Raw genomic sequence first — 17,199 nt, 5'->3', positions numbered from 1 at the left:
GCCTCCTGGTGTCGTGCATGTGGGTGACTCAGTGTCTCCCTCCGTTTCTGCCAGCGTACGTCTTACCTCGATCTCCTACCCCCCTCCGCATGCAGATCTTCTCGCCAGCATCGTCCGCTCGATTGCTTTGCTGCACTACGCATTTTGATAATGGTGCTAATCAATATTCTACAGGATCTCAGTCTAGGTACCTCGATGAAGAAGAATGTCACGGCTCTTTCTACTTCGAAGCTTGCCAACCAAGGTGTCCCAAAGGTGATTTCAGCTACTTGTCATGATAGCCGCCGATTGCTGACCATGATAGAAGATGAAGATAAGCCATGATACCTCGCCCGTCGAGGAGTCTTACCCAATGGACAAGCTTCTCGCTAAGCTCTCGGAGCAGCAAGCTGTCTTGAGCCAGCAGAATGAAGCCCTCAAAGCCAGCGAGGATGGCGGTGCGTATCAGAGAGGCCTGGATCATGCCTCCTCCAGCAACTCTCTCCCCATCACTCCCGCTACCGACGCTTTCCCAAGCACCGCTCCTACCACTCGCCCCGCAAGCGCCACTCTTGAAGATGCCCGTGGCGACAGCGAGGAGATCATGCGTCTGAAGCTGCAGCTTGCGCAGGCCAAGAGTGAAATCTCCAAGCTTGACCAGGAGCTGGCCGAGACCCGTTCGCTGAAGCAAGAACCCGATATCTCGGCTTTCGGTTTTCGAGGCCCCCCTGCCTACGCTCCCCGTGAGGGTGCCTGGGGCACCCCAGAGGACGCACATTCTGATACTAGTGATGCCATGTCCACCACTACCTTCAGCCGCACTCGAGGAATCTGGGGCCATCCAAAGGGCTCTTTTGCCAACAACACTCTCCAGGCTCCAGTTTCCGAGCCTTCCCCGGGAAACTGGCTCGGAGGTCGTGGTTTCAACGCCCCTTACACGGATCCGACTAGCAACCCTTACCCCGGCGTGGAGGTTCATCGAGGAGACCGCCTGACCCCGGACTCCGAGATGCTGCGTTCCAACAACGGTCGTCGCAATAACCGTTTTGAAGGCCGATTCAACTCGCCTCAGCCATTTGGACCTGGCTACGGAGGGGGCTACAGCAGCCCCGCCACCCATACTGATTACACGGGTAGCCCAGTACCCGGAGCACCCATGAATGTCTCACAGGGACTTGGCCCCATGGGGATGTTTCCACCTTACCCAGGCCAACCGGTTGGTACTCCCTTGTCCCCACATGCATCAGAGTTCACTTCTAAGGCTGGTTGGAAGAATGAGGTCGGTCAATCCTCCAAACCCACGCCATGGGCACTAACCTGGGTACAGGCTGTGTCTCCCGAGGACCAGACATACCTCCCGCCTACAGAGCCACTCAACTACCGTCGTCTGCTGGACCGAAACGTTAACTGCAACTGGAAGTATATCGTCGACAAGATCGTTTGCAACAATGATCAGCAGGCTTCCATCTTCTTGCAACAGAAGCTCAAGGTCGGCACCCCTGAGCAGAAGTTCGAGATTGTCGAGGCTATCGTGGCTCAGGCCTATCCTCTCATGGTCAACCGCTTTGGTAACTTTCTTGTGCAGCGTTGCTTTGAGCACGGAACGCCTGAACAAGTCGTCAACATTGCCGAGTCCATTCGAGGCAACACCCTGAACCTCTCCATGGATCCTTTCGGGTGCCATGTTGTTCAAAAGGCTTTCGATTCTGTTCCTGAAAACTTCAAGGCTATCATGGTTCATGAGCTTTTGCGCCGGATCCCGGAGACGGTCATCCATCGCTACGCTTGTCATGTCTGGCAGAAGCTTTTTGAGCTTCGGTGGACTGAATCCCCCCCTCAGATCATGAAGTATGTCAATGAGTCTCTTATGGGCATGTGGCATGAGGTAGCTCTGGGTGAAACCGGCAGCCTCGTCGTCCAGAACATCTTTGAAAATTGCCTTGAAGAGGACAAGGTACACGGCCCCTCTCCACGACTTGGATGTTTTGCTAACGTGTTCTAATAGCGCCCCTGTATCGAGGAGGTCCTCGCCAACATTGACATTGTTGCCCATGGCCAGTTCGGAAACTGGTGCATCCAGCACATCTGCGAGCACGGCGCTCCTCCCGACCGTAGCCGGGCAATCGACCATGTCATTCGCTACGCTGCCGAGTACAGCACCGATCAGTTCGCCTCGAAGGTGGTTGAGAAGTGCCTCAAGATTGGTGGTGCTGAGTTCCTTGGCCGCTACCTCGACCGAGTCTGCGAAGGACGTCGCGATCGTACCCGCATCCCCTTGATTGACATCGCGAGCGATCAGTATGGAAACTACCTCATCCAGTGGATCCTGAACAATTCCTCTCCTCAGCATCGCGAAATCGTTGCTGCTCACATTCGGAAGCACATGGTCTCCCTTCGTGGATCCAAGTTTGGTTCCCGAGTCGGAATGCTTTGCACCAACCATGCGGTTACCACCCGTCCCGGTCCTGGTGCCGGCCCAGGAATGACCGGACGCATGGGACCCGGGCCACGCTACAGCGGTGGCTATCGTTGAAGGTCCTTTGATCTTTTTGACGACGCCGCCGTCGCTAGCGGCCTCCCCTGCTGAGACAGGCGAAACCCCCTCGACGCCTGTCTTTCATCCTTTGTCACCACCCATGTCACCGAGTCCCTATCTGAATTCGCCATTCGTTCCACTCGTCAAGATCACGCAGAACAGCCCAGAATATGTCGACCTTTCTTAAGAAACATCTTCCCACGCAAAAATTTACAGCTCACACGTCATCCTACGCTCAGCAGGCTACTGCTTGCTTGGGTGCATTGGACACATTATGGTTATGGATTTTGCAATATGCAGGAGATGGCAGATGCTAATCACCGCAGCCGCCCTCGAAGGGCCACAGCTTGCATCTCAACGCTCACCCTCTACATGATACGAAGCCAGTGAGCGGGAGCGCCCTTTTCAAGATGCCAGAACCATACTTCAGTCAGTCTATGAGTAGCAGGGATGGTGATCTAGGAGGACGCCCTTGGAGGACGGAACGAACTGAGTTCACATGAGAAATTGTATGTTGTTTTTCGATGCGGATGCCGGCTGGGTTCGGTGCCCCTTAAATGAGTTGTTATGGTAGTTACTAAACACCTTTAATACACTTGCTTCTCTTATCCAGACTCCTTGCTTGAAGTTTGTGATCTATGGCGTCCGAATTTGTGCGCCATGTTGACTTTTCTTGGTGCTTTCTTTGCGAAAGCAACTAAAGGTACAGAAACAAGCACGATATTGGCGTTGGGGCCGGCTATGATGGTTGATGTTACCCAGATGCCTCTTAGAAGGAATGATATTGACTTTTGTCTTGTTTTAGGCAGTTGCAGCATTCGCAGAGGCAGGGACATCATCGTCGACTGGTGGAAATTCGGTGTCCAGAGCCTTTGGGAGATCTGGGAGGGTTGGGGGGTCGGCGGCCGCGTCTTTCTCCCATGGCTTCCTTGGGACAGCCCTGGCCCCTACAGGTTTGACAGACTAACAAAATATCAGCGCTGTTTTATGCTATGCTGGCTTTTTTGAGTGCACTTACAGGATCTCGAACAATGGTGTTGGGGATCTGGCGGATTCCAGGCACAGGCTTACCCTCCTTCAAAAGCTTGATCATCTCAGCGAAGCCCATGGGGTAATTGGGCTGATCCTCTGAGCCTGCTTGAGCAGCCGCAGCCTTACGATCGATGTACAAATCAGCTTTGGGGGCGGCTTTTTGCCAGTCCAAGGCTGGTGGCGGAGATGCATTGGTCCCATCACGGCGGTGATACTCCTCTGGGAGGACGTCTGGGGGACTGTGGTCGGGGTTGCTAGCGAGCCAAGCCTTGTAGGCGGTAAAATCAATCATGACGCCGATGCGTTGGGAATAGTAGAAGACGCGGGCATGGATGGCCATGTCTGCGAGGGAGGCTTGAGGGTTTTGCTGACCAGGTTCACCGAGGATGGCGTAGAGGCCGGACTGGGTAAAACGGTGAGTAAAGGAGATTGAGCATGGGTAAGATTGAGGTGTTACCATAAACATCTTGTCTTTTGTCCAGGGGTAGGAGTCAAAAGCACTGAAGATGGCATTGTCGTCTTTGAGGGCTCGGATGCTGTCGGCTCCGGCGAGGGGCCGTTGAGCAGATTGTTGTTGTTCCATGATGAGGTACTTTGGCCTTGAGTAGGTCGAATTAGATTCAAGAAAGAACAGACTGTTGAATGAATATTAAATATTTATCCGTAGATAGAATTTTGTAAGTGACGGCAATAGAGGCTAATCAAATGGATGGATGGGTGTATCCGTATGTGAGGTGTGAACGGAGCCTAACTAACATGTGAGAATCCGGGGTCGGCAAGACGGAGCTCACAGGCCAAGGTTGAACCCCGAGGTCGGCACCTCCTATGAACAAAACAAAGTAGGATCACCTAAGGTGCCTGGATGAGTATGGCCGGCAGAATTCGGGTCTGAGACAAAACACGCACGAACACAGAATAGCAAGCAACAACTGGGAAACCAGGCTCAAAGAATGTCGGGTGCTTGTTCCGTTGGCTCACGTGCAGCTGAGATGGCGACGCAGGCGGGACAGTATTGGATCAAGTGAGCGAGGGTGTGACCTTGAGGGCATGCGAGAGCTCGGGATATTTCGCGACGGGGAGTTGGTCAGGCAGATTTACTTTCCGTCTGCAACAACTGCAGTCTTTTCCTGGAAAAGATCAGATGAAAAGGTCGACAGTTTCGCAATGGTAAAGTCTTTCTTTCTCGGCGTCGTTCAACTTTACAGTAATACCAGAAGGGAAAGGTTGAGATAAGATAGCGCAATCGGGGACCCACCACGGAGCAGCTTGGAGCAAGTGTCGCCGCCTGCATCTGGGTCCGTCTCCATCCATCACGGCCTCCTCTCCCATCGCTTCCCCTTCTCCCCATGTCATCGCCGTCGTCCAGTCTTTGGCCGGCAACATCCTGACCTATTTCTTGGGTTACAGCTTTATCCATTAATTCTTTCTTCACCCTCTTCTTACACCTCAGGCCAAGCTTACCACAAGCTCCAGCCGCCCAGATGAATCGAGTCGCCGTTCGAGCCATTCGGACGACGTCTCTTTCTGCCGTCCGCACCCTCTCCCATACGCCGCGCCGAGGCTTCTCCATCTCTTCGCTCTCGCTCGCCCAGGCCAGGTCTACCGCCAGCGCCCACGCTCGCCGCGCCCGTCGCAACCCAGCAAATACCACGCCGTTGAGGTCCTCCATGTACTTCCGCCGTCTGCCCCTCGCTCTCGTATCCAGTCTCGTCGTTGGGTACGGTGCATGGTACTCCTACAACGGCTCTAACACTGCACCAAGTTCGGCCACCGTCTCCAGGAACGTCCTCACTTCGACTCAGACAGCTGATGCGCTGCCCACCCGAACCGTTCTCGTAGTGGGCGCCGACGAGCTCCGACAGGGTACTATTGTTGGCGAGGGTCCTATTTCCAAGGCCACCCGTGACGACGGTCGTCGCATCGTCGAGATGCTCACCCCGGAGCAGGCCACCGATAAGCTGCGGCGTCTTGAGCAGTCCTTCTCTGTCAACCGTGGTCACGGTGTCACCCGCTACGACGTTGTTCAGCTACCCAGCAACGACCCTATTGAGGACGACCATGCCGAGAAGATCGTGGAGGTTCCCAACAGGTCCGCAGGCGCTGAGACTGACAGCAGTGACTGGATGTTCTGGGGTGTCTTTGATGGTCACTCGTGAGTTTCAACATGACAATTGACATTGCGCAAAGCTTTGGAAGCATGGCTATATACTTACACTATTCAGAGGATGGACTACGTCGGCGACTCTGAGAGAAAGCCTGATCAACTATGTTGCGAGGGAGCTCAATGACACGTATAAGAAGGCTGCTGGAGACCTTCCCTCGGAGGATGCTGTTAGCCTGGCCATCAAGACTGGCTTCACCCGCCTGGATAACGAGATTGTTCACAAGAGCGTCGAGAAGGTTTTCAAGGCTAGTTCCAAGACCGTCGCCGCTGAATTGTTGCAACCTGCACTGTCCGGATCGTGCGCCTTGCTTTCGTTCTACGACAGCCGCAGCAACCTTCTCCGGGTTGCTTGCACTGGCGATTCCCGAGCCGTCTTGGGTCGTCGGTCAGATAATGGAAAGTGGACTGCCACGGCTCTGTCGGAGGACCAGACCGGCAGCAACCCCGAAGAGGTTGCTCGCATGCGCAAGGAGCACCCTGGAGAGGAAAACGTGATCCGCAATGGCCGTGTCCTCGGTGGCCTCGAGCCCTCGCGTGCCTTTGGTGATGCCGTCTACAAGTGGAGCAGAGATGTGGCCTGGAAGTTGCGTGAGAACTTCTTTGGACGTAGTCCGTCGCCTCTTCTGAAGACTCCCCCTTATGTCACGGCCGAGCCTATCGTCACCACCACCAAGGTTAATCCCGAAAAGGGCGACTTCCTCGTCTTGGCCACCGATGGTCTCTGGGAGATGCTGACCAACGAGGAGGTTGTTGGTCTTGTGGGCAAGTGGATTGAGACCCAGGGACAGTCTTCATCCAACACCCAGTTCGACGCTGCTTGGAACAAGATCTTTGGCTCATCAAAGGCCCCATTACCCGTTGAGGAGAGCAAGACTGCAGGCCCCGATGGAAACAAGACGCCGATACGCCTCCAGCAGTGGGGTATCGACCCTGATGCCAAGGATCGGTTTGTGGTCAAGGACAAGAACGTGGCAACGCATCTTATCAGGAATGCCCTTGGCGGTACCAACGATGAGCAAGTCTGTGCCTTGCTCACATTGCCTTCTCCCTTCTCACGACGATATCGGTAAGTTGTATCTGTTATACTAAAGTATCATGACTAACGGTTCCCAGTGACGACTTGACCGTTCAGGTCATCTTCTTTGGCCACGGCGAGAAGACGGGTGAGGTTACCGTGAACCTGGACGCATCTACTGGCGAGAGTATGCGAGCGAAGTTGTAGAGAAGACGATCGCATCGCAGGCCCTAGTCCTCTCTATTGGATGACAGCGCAAATATTGTCATGGAGTTGCAAGGCGTTTTAAGGATTCCCATGGGAGCGGATCGCATCCATTTCATTTCAGGTCTTGGCTTGTAAGAATAGAAGAGCGGCAGCGGTAAAGACCAGATATACATGGTTGATAGCGTTAGAGGAGGTTACTCGTACTCTGTCGTGGGATAGATACCAATACATTGGTTACACGCCATCTATTAAGGATCGAATAAACACGCATCCCTCATTAATCCTCCTTTTGCATGATTCCCTGAACGCCATGTGACTGTTGTCATGGGCTACCCGCTTGGGAAGCCAAGGATCTAATTCTACAAGGTCGCAGAAGATCCAAATAGAAGTATTAAAAATAGTACAGAGAAACTGAAACTCTGGTGGACCTAGGTCTCATTCTTGGGCCAGAGAAGTCTCTTCTCCTTTAGACACCACACCATTCTCCCAAAGACGACGGCCCATACAACTACAATAGCAATGGTCATGACGCATGCAAAGATGTGCAGGCCATCACTACGAAAGATGTTTCCCATGACGCTAGTGGCTGTGACCTACAAAAGGGGGTCAGCGATGTGTAACAATGGTCAACGATGAGGGGGACACACGAGAGCCGTGTTTGGAAAGACAAAGGACCACCAGGATATTTGGAACGGCATGCTACTACCAGCACGAACATATTTCCACAATGCGCCGACACAGACAAGGAAGAACCACATGGCTAGGCCCCAGAGCCAGAGGCTGACGAGGATGGAAACAACCTTGATGATTGGGGCAACTTGTGGAGTGTCCAGGAAGTTCGGCGGTATAAGTGATTCTGCTTGGTTCCCCAGTTGGGCTGGGAGAATTAGAGGCGCTCTAAGAGTAGAATCAATTCTAGACTTACCTATACCGGCGGCGGTGAAACCATATGGACCAATAGACATGAACTAGCGAAAAGTTAGACAACTTCAAACAACCCAGGTTGAGGGTGCTTACAATGCCGGGCCTTTGCGTATCCCGCGGGAGCTTCTGTGTCATGAGACGGTAGATGAAGGCTGAAGAGATCATGAATGCGATCAAGCATCCAGTTCCCTGGATTGCAGCAGCGCCAAGAGCCATTGCCGTAGTGTTAGTGGACAAGGCATGACCAGATGCGTGTGCAGCAGCTATAAGGTTTGCTGCGAAGGGAGCATTGAGGAGCAGAGGATACGCAGGAAAGACCCATGTTGGCGTCATCGTATGGACCGGGAAGACTCTGACAGCATATGTTAGTGCGCTGATTATAGCAACGGCGAGGTTTGGGCCAGCGTTATGAGCACATACAACGTGGACCAGAGGATGAGGTAGAGCAGTGCGCTAACAGAGACGCTGAGGGCGGCGTAGATCCAAAACATGAGCTCCATGGTGCGAAGGAGCCATATGCCGGTGTTGGGGATGCCATACTGGCAGGTGTTGATGAGTATCACTGCGATGCTGAGGGCGTTAGAGGGTACATGTGAGTCTGATGTGGGTTTAGTTGTCTTACGAGACTACCTATCACAGGAGATCAGTGTCGGTCCAAGTGAAACGAGAAATGGTGGGTGATCTTACAGATGCCGGGATAAAGAGCGATTCAACCTGGTCGGTGAAGGAGTGGGTGAAGCTCCCGGGGCGGATATGGAACCGAATGGACAGGAGGATGAGATTGGTGACGAAGAGAATAAGGTTAAGGATGAAGAAGAAGAGGCCGATGCCGCGGATCCAGGGTGCGTCCCATTTGACTAGTGAGGATCAGCAAGCTGACGTGTAAGTGATACTTGTACCGTTGGGTGGGTTTACGTGAGTGAAGGATGTTGGCAACGCCACCGGTGGACATGGTCTTGGAAGTGTAAGCTTGGTCAGATTATAAGCGCTTGAGGGAGGCATACCATGGTGAAGTAGGTCCATCTATGACACGCAATGCGATCTCGGATGCCGACCTTTGGCGTAACCGGCGACTTTTCCGCGATGGCCATGACATGATTCAAGCTGTTGGAGGTTGGAGTAGAAGCATTGTTCAGCATGCGAGTAGGATTCCGGCGGTCAGTCCGGGGGTCATCCGGGGCAGCAGCGGCGATATACGACGGCCGCTGGACAAGGGGAGGCCGCGTCACGGCGACGGGACGGTCATTCGGGGCCGGGGTAGCATCGCCGGCGCCGGCGATGAAGGGCGGGTTCTCCTCCGAGGGGGACTCGTAGCCCGTGGCCAACAAGAACGAGGGGTCAGAGACTACCATTGGATGACGGGAGGGGGCCATTCCGGAGGCGGTCCGTCAATGTCGTCGGCGCGACGGGCGAGCAGCTTTGAGACGCAGTAGAGGACCACGAGGGCGCTGGGCTCCATGTGGGCAAAGGCGATGTGGAAGTAGGCCAGGTGGGCGACGAAGACGAGGTGGTGGAGAACCAGTGTACCAAAGTTGGCGAGCGGCATTTTTTCCCTCTTTTTTTTCTCTATTTATTTTCCAGCTTTTTTTTTTTAGGGGTCGGATCGGCGGATGTCAAGAAAAGAGGGAAGACAATGCCGCGTGAGCCGCTCTGGTGGAGGGAGGGTTGGTGCCGGTGTGGCCGTGTTGTGTTGATGGGAGGGTGTTGAGTGCGACTGTGGGAAAGAGGGGATTTAGAGTTGGTTGACAGATGCTATGCTACCTTGAGTTTTTGTGCCTTGCATATTGGCCGCGAACTACTAGAACAAGCAATCTCTCAGTTGTAGAGGAAAAGGACCAGCTCGAAAGAGCATCTCATTAAACAAAGATGATGAGCTTCCCCCGTCGCTTGGCTCGCGCGCCGAGTCAGGATAGCCTAGACGCGGGTTAGGCTGGCCCAAGTCGCTTGTGCATGTGCGTGACGTTGTAGCGCCAAGAATTACGTCGATGGCCGGCCCCGGAGTCCAGGGTAGGTTACCCGAGTTATCTCCAGGAGAGAGTCTGAACTGAATGCCGCGGCAATGATTTGTCAATGGCATATTCCAAATGATGGCTTCTTCAGTGGCTTCTTTCATCATGTATGTTTGTAGTTGCCTTGGAATAATCCGGACATGCTCCGTTGTAGCTACACAACAGCGCGCCACTCCCAATACAGAAGATAGTCAGCACGATTCACCACTTAGAATCATGGACCTACCAGGGCACAAGATCCAATACCACGACATTCCCCGCCAACCCTCTTCCTGATTATCCTATCAAACTTGCCTTTTTCGGACATGTCATATTGCAAAGCCACATTGGACGAACTGGCTAGATAACAAGGGTTCATGTACGTTTTCCTGCTATACTAGCGCTTGAGATGATGCTCCCCAACTCCTAAAGCCCTCCCAACCCCTCCTTTGGCACTTCCGCCATCAAAGACACAATGAGCATTCCAACCCAACTCAAGCCCGCCTCCGGCTCTCAACCCCGGGGCAGGCGGAGCTGTCAACCGGCATGAGGGCGGGGCTTCGGCGTCAGACCCATAATTACCCGGATAAGCTGCACGTGATCGATAGATGCCACCTTTCGCACCCACCTAGCTTCACACGTAGCTGCATCTACTTGCTCGCGAAAGCTAGCTTTCAACTTGTCCTGGAGAACGACATTGCGCTTCCTCCGGGACCTCCCCGACAACCCAGCCTCTTGCGACAGCATGAACCCTTAACCATTCGAAACACCAGTAGCCCCGCGCGCCAGCAATGTCCTTCACCAACGCCCCCGTGACCCGGCTTGGGGTGCTCTGCCTCATCGCTGGCTCCATCCTCGCAAGCGTCCTCGACGTCAAGCACTACTTCTACATCATCATCGACACACACATATGGCGCTACCGCCAGCTCTGGAGGCTGCTGGCCTATCAACTGTGCTACACCAATTCGACCGAGGTCCTATTCGCCGCCATGTCTCTGTATAATTTGCGTATCGTCGAGCGCATGTGGGGTTCTCGCAAGTTTGCAGTCAGTTTCGCCTCCTCGTATTCTTTCCCGCTGAAATGACAGCTAACATTCTTGTGACCAGTCCTTCTTGATAGTCACGTTCCTCCTCACCGCATTGCTCCCGCCCCTCGTCTCAATCGTCTTGCGACCTCTTACCGCGGGGTGGTTCAACTACATGCCGGCTGGCCCGACACCCATCATCTTTGCCATCCTGGCCCAATATCATGCTATGGTCCCGCACATGTACAAATACCGTGTTGCTACGTCCGAGGCGCCACCCACTGACGAGCCCTTTGTCGGCCTTACATTCTCGGACAAGTCATACAAGTATGCTATTACCTTGCACCTCGCGCTATTGCAATGGCCGGGATCACTCTTGGGGGCTGTCATTGGCTGGGTCCTGGGGTACTCGTGGCGGGAGGGACTCCTTCCGGTTGCCCTCGTGCGCTGGCGGGTGCCGGGCTGGGTGGTGGGGCTGAGCACGCAGAGGCGGAGTGCCGAGTTTGAAGGTCTGCGACGTCGGCTCGAGGGCGAAACGACGACATCGGCCGTCGCAACTGGTGCCCAAGGTGCGGCGGAGGGTCAGGCGGAGCGGAGGAGGACGATGGGGCAGCAGATTATGGATCAGGTCCGAGAGGTGCTGTAGGATCCCAGCGTTGGCATTGATACCATGACGAGATGCAACATGATTTGGCCTGGCAACCATCTAAAGATCCGTATAATGCTCCGTGAAATCGCGGGACGTGCGGTGCGGTGCGGGCATGCATGTCCAAGCGCGTGCCTGTTGTGCAATGTCTCAGCCCAACGTGCGTATGACATCTCGAGTGTCTAGGAACCGTCACTGGAGCTCGCAGGTGGTGTTCAGCCGTCCACAGATCTGGATCTAGGCCCGACGGACTACCGTTTCCTGCAATCGAGCCGTAGGAAGAGGCTGTCATGGGGGAATAGTCATGGCGTCGTCAGCCACCGCCAAATCACCTGTCAGCATACATTGCATAGCAAAGATTGGCGACACACACAGCCATGATGGCGCTGGTTGTCGATCGGGGAGCGGTGACGTCTAAAAATAAAAATATCCGCGAGCAGGATGTGAGGGCATTCGCGCAGGATGAAACTAGAGAACAGCTCAGCCACGAGATGGGATTCACGCATGGAAAACTCGTGGCCCGTACGTCTGTGTTGGATGCCATCATGGCCCATTAAACGCTGCAAGACGTGCACCTCGTCATTATACCTATTTCCGAATACGGTATAGCACAGAAATGAGGACCCGCATGCCTGTGTCCAATGCAGCAATGCCCCATGCCCAAGAACGCGGGTGCGCCCCCGGCAGCTTCCCAGCCGCCCTACTGGAGTAAAAGTACGTACCCAGCTGCGGCTCGTCAGAAGCTCCAAGCGCTGCAATTCAGCTTCCAGGTCCCTTCTGGAGGGTCCCGGGTCCACTAGCCAAAAGGACGGCGATGGGCCTCCTTTTTCCTGGGCTGGACTCAAGTGGACAGCCCCCGACCTCTCCTTTTCTCTCCCCCAGTATCTGCATTGTTCCTGCGTCTTTTCTGCGAACGCTGGCGCGAGATCTATCGAGTGTCTCTGAAAGCATCATTCTTGAGTTTCTGCGGTTGTCCAGACCAAGAGGCGTCCCAGCGCAAACGCCCCTTTGTTACATCCATCCGACCTCATCACCCCCCCGTCCAGTCCAAGCGAGCCCGGCGGCCGGTCAACCACTGACCAGACCGAACTCTTTTATTTCGACCAGCCACTCAATCCCCATGGCCGCTGTTACCATCGCCTAGCTCTATAAACCACCTTGTTTCCTCCCTCATGTTTTGCTGACCGAGACGACGCGACATTGAGCCTTGCAACCATGAATGCGTACGCGCCAGAGGGGAGCCCTTACGGGTACGGCCCTTCCAGGCTGTCGCCTCCGGCCCCGAGCCCCAGCGGCAAGACTCTTGTGGAAGGATATCGTAAAGACATCCTCACTGGTTTTGAGAAGGAGCACCCTCGTTATAATCCAGTATGTGATTCGACACGTGGAACCATGCCAATTCTCGGCTTGACCACTTACACATTCACTCCCTGCAGATGAACTCGGATCGCCCCCAGAGCTCCGTTCTAGTCGACCTCAAAGACCCGATCCAAGTACATCTCCTCACCGAGACGGCCCTCTCCGACAGCAAGAAATTCGAGATCCTGTCGCAGGAGGAGGTGGACGACCTAAAGAAGCAATGTCAATCCCTGACCCAGCGAGTTGAGTCGACGAGACAGAACTTGACCATCCAGTCGAAATACCGCGATGCTGCCATCTCCATGGCGAGGCTATACTCCCCTGGGAAAATGGAAGGGAGGCGGAGGAGCTTGTTGGGTCGGAATAGCGGTGGCGACCATGCTCGTGCTAAGGAGGCCGAGGCCGAACGACAGGCGAGCGAGCGGAAATGCGAAGAACTGGCCGCCGAGCTGTTCAATCTCGAGAAACGACTGATGGAGCCTCAGCGGCGTCTCCTGGAACACACTGCCGGCATCCTCCAGTTGACACACAAGGTTTCCAAGAAGAAGGGTCAAACACCACCGAACCAACCCGTGAACGGCATGCCTGGAAGCCCAGAGAGCCTATATACTTATACTCGAAACAGCATGGACCATCCCGCCGACGACAATTATTTCAACGACAACTATGGTTTTGGTCATATGGACGAGTTTTCAAGGGGGCAGCCTCGCCAGAATGCTATTGAGATCCCCCTAAAGTCGCCAATCAGGGAACAGAACCAGCTCAAGGAAGAGATGGAGAAGATGCGGGATGAGAACACGCAACTAAGGAGCCAAACGGACACTTTAGTCAGATCGATATCTGATATGGAGACACGGTTGGAGAACCTCAATGGCTCATTGCGGGACGCCATCGTCCGCTTCAACCCCTCGAAGAACGACGAGTATCTGGAACCGCCGTTTGGAGTTCCAGGAATGGAGCCTGGAGAGATGCTCAGGAATCAGATGGATTACCTGGAGATGGGCCTTGTTGCTATTGAAGCGGAACAAGACTCGACGAATGAGCATGGCAAGGTGGACGAAAAGTTTGAACAACGGATCGAGGCGTTGAACAGACAAGTGCGAGAGCTTCTCCTGACAGTGGATCCCGACTACCCCATGGCACCTCACTCAGCCAAGGGTGATACCGATGCGCAGTTTGCCTACCTCGAGGATGCCTTGCGAGCTGCCGACTCAGAGCTGGAGCGAGCTGTGCGGGCAGCTTCGGCTGGCATGCCAGGTGGCCAGGACAATGACCAGGTGGAAAGGGTCTTGATGGGTCTATGGGAGATGATGCAATCTGGCTTTGCCAAGATCAAGAAGGAAAAGGAGGAACGCCGGAGAGCTCGCATGGAGAAGGGCTATCAAGACGAAGAGATTTCCGACGACGAGTTCGATGTGGAAGAGCCGTTCACCATTTCTGGCTTCTCCAACCGTGTCCAGTGGCTCTATTCCCAGGCCACCACGCTCAAGGACCAGAAGTCGGTGCTCAAGCGACAGATCAAGCAGCAGCGTGAGCTCAACAACAAGTCTGACGCCGAGAAGGACGAAGAGATCCAGAGGAGACAGGAGGAGCTGGAAGAGACCCAGGTTCTGCTCGCCCGCGCCGAGAGAGACGCCATGACGGCCCAAACGATGCTCTCTGAGACACTAGAGGAACTCGAGCATGCTCGGACGACCTCCACCAACAACATCGGCCGCGGGCCCGAGGCTGAGGAGAGCAGCAAGAAGGTTGCAGCTCTTGAGGCTGATGTGAAGCGGCTCCAGACTGACTTGGCTGGTGCGGCTGGCGCAGCCGGTGCAGCACATGCCCAGGTCGAAGAGCGCGACGAGAAGATTGCAGATCTGGAAGCAGATCTCAAGCAGCTCCAGGCTGATCTTGCTGGCGCCGCAGCGGCTGCAGGTGCTGCTCAGTCCCAGATCGAGGACCGCGAAAGCAAGATTGCTGCGCTTGAATCGGAACTGGAATACCTCGAGACTGCCAACGCCCAGATCGAGGAGCGCAACCAGAAGATTGCCGCGCTCCAGACCGAAGTCCAGCAGGCCAATGTTGCTCATGGCCAGGTCGAAGAACGCAATGCCAAGATCGCCGCCCTCGAGGCCGAGATCCAACAAGCCAACGCTCTGCGAGACGAAGTCGAGGAGCGTAACGCTAGAATTGCCACTCTGGAAGCCGAGGTCCAGAAGGCTAATGCCCTCCGAGATCAGCTTGACGAGCGCAACGCCAAGATTACTATCCTGGAAGCCGAAGTTGAGCATCTCAACGCTCTTCAAGAAGAGGTCCAGGAGCGCAATGCCAAGATCGCTGTCCTCGAGGCCGAAACCCAGCAGACCAACGCTCTCCGAGGCCAGACCGAGGAGCGTGATGCCAAGATTGCTGCCCTTGAGGCTGAGCTACAGAAGGCTAGTGCTGCAGAGGCTCGACTCGAGGAGCGGAATGCTAGGGTCGCCCATCTCGAGTCTGATATGGAGCTTCTCCAGGCTGACTTGGCTGGAGCTGCTGGAGCCGCCGGAGCTGCCCAGGCTCAGATTGAGGAGCGTAACCAGAAGATTGCGGCTCTTGAGGCTGAGTTGAAGCAGCTCGAGGCAAACCTGCTCGTTGCCGAGTCTTCAAGCAAGGCTACCAGCAACCAGTTGACCGGCGTGGATTCTGTAATCGACGCGCTCAACGCACAGCTCGATGAGACGACCAGGGCGAAGAACAATGCGGAAGAGTCTGCCCGTTCCTTGAAGCAACAAGTGAGCACGCAGAAGGAGGATATCGCAGCAAAGAAGAAGGCGCTCAAGGTCAAGGAGGACGAACTCGAGCTTCTTAACATGAACCTCGTGGAGATGAAGACGGAACTCACCATTGCTCAGGCCGAGCTGGACGGCGCTTACGGATCACGCGCAGAGCGTGCCGCTGACGTTGCCGCCATCAAGACCAGCGGAGAGGTGATGAAGCTCCAGAACCAGCTCACAAGACTCAAGAACGAGCTCTCTGGAACTGTGCAGGAGCTAGAGGAAGTGACAAAGGAGACGCTGAGTGCCGAGCGCGAGAAGATTGTGCTGGAGAACAAGCTTGAGGACGTCCTGTCGACAAAGTCTGGCCTTGAAAGCGAGTTGATGAAGCTGCGTGGGCGACTCGAGTCCGAAATGGACAAGGCGAACGAACAGATCAGCAAGCTCCAGGAGGAGCTGGATGGCGAACGCCTGAAGGCGATACCCCCTACGGGTGGAACTGGCCGGGGAGCGTCTATGCTGAGTGAGCAGTTCCGAGCCACGATGAGGGAAGAGAGGAAGAAGTTCCAGGAGAACATGAAGGTACGTGTTGTCCTCGTTGCATGATGCTGTTTGCCATGGTGAACTAACAAATGTGTGTAGGAGGAGCGTGCGAGATACCGCCAACTCGAAGAAGAGCTCGCAAAGCTGAAGCGTGCCCAGGGATCTGACAAGAACTCGCTGAGCCCACCATGAGTCAATGGTCAACCAGAGAAGCTCAGTCCCTGAGGACGCCGTCGAGCCAGGCGATGGCCCTCATTGTACAACACTGTCTTGTCTTGTGTGCGCCATGGATTTCGTTATCGTTATGGGCCATCATCGGTCCCATTTCTGTCGTTCTGTTTCTTGTAACATTATCCTCACGGATGAGGAGTCGGATTTGTTGTCTTGGAGATATGGCGTGGCTGGGAGTAAATGCTGAAGCTCGATGGGGGGTTGCATACATACAGATCATACTGGGAGTTATTATATGGGGGATGAATCAATGACCAAAAAAAAACCTGGGCGGGAAGAGTCTATGCGAGCTTCCTCTAGGATGATGGGAGAAGGAGGCTTGGTGTTTTTTTTTTCCCCGGGTCTGAACTGGAGATAGTCAACAGCCCAAGAGATAGATGACGAACCATGGATGCATTTAAGTTGTCATGTCTTTTTTAAAGTCGGAGATTCGACAAGTATTAGTGACCTTGACTGGGGGCGTGTCTTGCAAGAACTGTCTGTTTTGGAGATGAACCTGACTCTGAAGGCTGCACACGCAAGGCAGAGTCATTACAAAGTTCAGAACAAGGAACCGTAGAGGAAATGACAGAATTTGAAGCATCATCACGGCAATGACCGTGTTGTTCACTCTTGCGTGCATTTGAATGCCTGTTGTTGTTGATGACTTTAAGCAAAGGCGCTAACTCAAAGTGGTGTTATAGTTTGATATGAGCACCGAGACTTCGGAAAAGTTCTGCAAGCAAGTGCAGATAACTCGGAGAGGTTAAGATGAGCAAATTATTCAGCTCTGATTATGATGGGGACGATATTCAGGAGAATCATGACGAGTT

General features: G+C 54.3%; 6 protein-coding genes across 6 annotated transcripts; 4 read left to right on the top strand and 2 right to left on the bottom strand.

The window, feature by feature from the left end:
- Positions 1-195: 195 nt before the first annotated feature.
- LRP88_10357 (armadillo-type protein) lies at positions 196-2,512 on the top strand (the record flags this gene model as incomplete). Its single annotated transcript, XM_083246821.1, has 3 exons — positions 196-255; positions 308-1,933; positions 1,985-2,512. The coding sequence occupies 3 exons, from the start codon at positions 196-198 to the stop codon at positions 2,510-2,512; spliced, it is 2,214 nt and encodes a 737-aa protein (XP_083097934.1).
- An 804-nt stretch (positions 2,513-3,316) lies between these two features.
- On the bottom strand, positions 3,317-4,130 carry LRP88_10356 (PEX14-like KPWE domain-containing protein; the record flags this gene model as incomplete). The annotated part of the gene is made up of 3 exons (XM_083246820.1): positions 3,317-3,478; positions 3,534-3,950; positions 4,005-4,130. The coding sequence occupies 3 exons, from the start codon at positions 4,128-4,130 to the stop codon at positions 3,317-3,319; spliced, it is 705 nt and encodes a 234-aa protein (XP_083097933.1).
- An 898-nt stretch (positions 4,131-5,028) lies between these two features.
- Positions 5,029-6,933, top strand: LRP88_10355 (phosphatase 2C-like domain-containing protein; the record flags this gene model as incomplete). The annotated part of the gene is made up of 3 exons (XM_083246819.1): positions 5,029-5,699; positions 5,770-6,777; positions 6,825-6,933. The coding sequence occupies 3 exons, from the start codon at positions 5,029-5,031 to the stop codon at positions 6,931-6,933; spliced, it is 1,788 nt and encodes a 595-aa protein (XP_083097932.1).
- Positions 6,934-7,361: 428 nt separating this feature from the next.
- Positions 7,362-9,230, bottom strand: LRP88_10354 (voltage-dependent anion channel-domain-containing protein; the record flags this gene model as incomplete). Its single annotated transcript, XM_083246818.1, has 9 exons — positions 7,362-7,526; positions 7,581-7,810; positions 7,859-7,901; positions 7,951-8,209; positions 8,278-8,427; positions 8,480-8,487; positions 8,545-8,714; positions 8,773-8,812; positions 8,862-9,230. 9 exons carry the CDS (start codon positions 9,228-9,230, stop codon positions 7,362-7,364), a joined length of 1,434 nt encoding a protein of 477 aa, XP_083097931.1.
- A 1,406-nt stretch (positions 9,231-10,636) lies between these two features.
- On the top strand, positions 10,637-11,516 carry LRP88_10353 (uncharacterized protein; the record flags this gene model as incomplete). The annotated part of the gene is made up of 2 exons (XM_083246817.1): positions 10,637-10,891; positions 10,953-11,516. The coding sequence occupies 2 exons, from the start codon at positions 10,637-10,639 to the stop codon at positions 11,514-11,516; spliced, it is 819 nt and encodes a 272-aa protein (XP_083097930.1).
- Positions 11,517-12,731: 1,215 nt separating this feature from the next.
- On the top strand, positions 12,732-16,348 carry LRP88_10352 (Up-regulated during septation-domain-containing protein; the record flags this gene model as incomplete). The annotated part of the gene is made up of 4 exons (XM_083246816.1): positions 12,732-12,884; positions 12,953-14,926; positions 14,999-16,195; positions 16,256-16,348. The coding sequence occupies 4 exons, from the start codon at positions 12,732-12,734 to the stop codon at positions 16,346-16,348; spliced, it is 3,417 nt and encodes a 1,138-aa protein (XP_083097929.1).
- Positions 16,349-17,199: the final 851 nt, after the last annotated feature.

This window comes from Fusarium phalaenopsidis (genome assembly GCF_050370095.1).
Source record: "Fusarium phalaenopsidis strain FUZ10S chromosome Unknown contig_32304, whole genome shotgun sequence".
NCBI classification, from domain to species: Eukaryota; Fungi; Ascomycota; class Sordariomycetes; order Hypocreales; family Nectriaceae; genus Fusarium; species Fusarium phalaenopsidis.
This window is presented reverse-complemented; position numbering and strand designations above follow the sequence as displayed.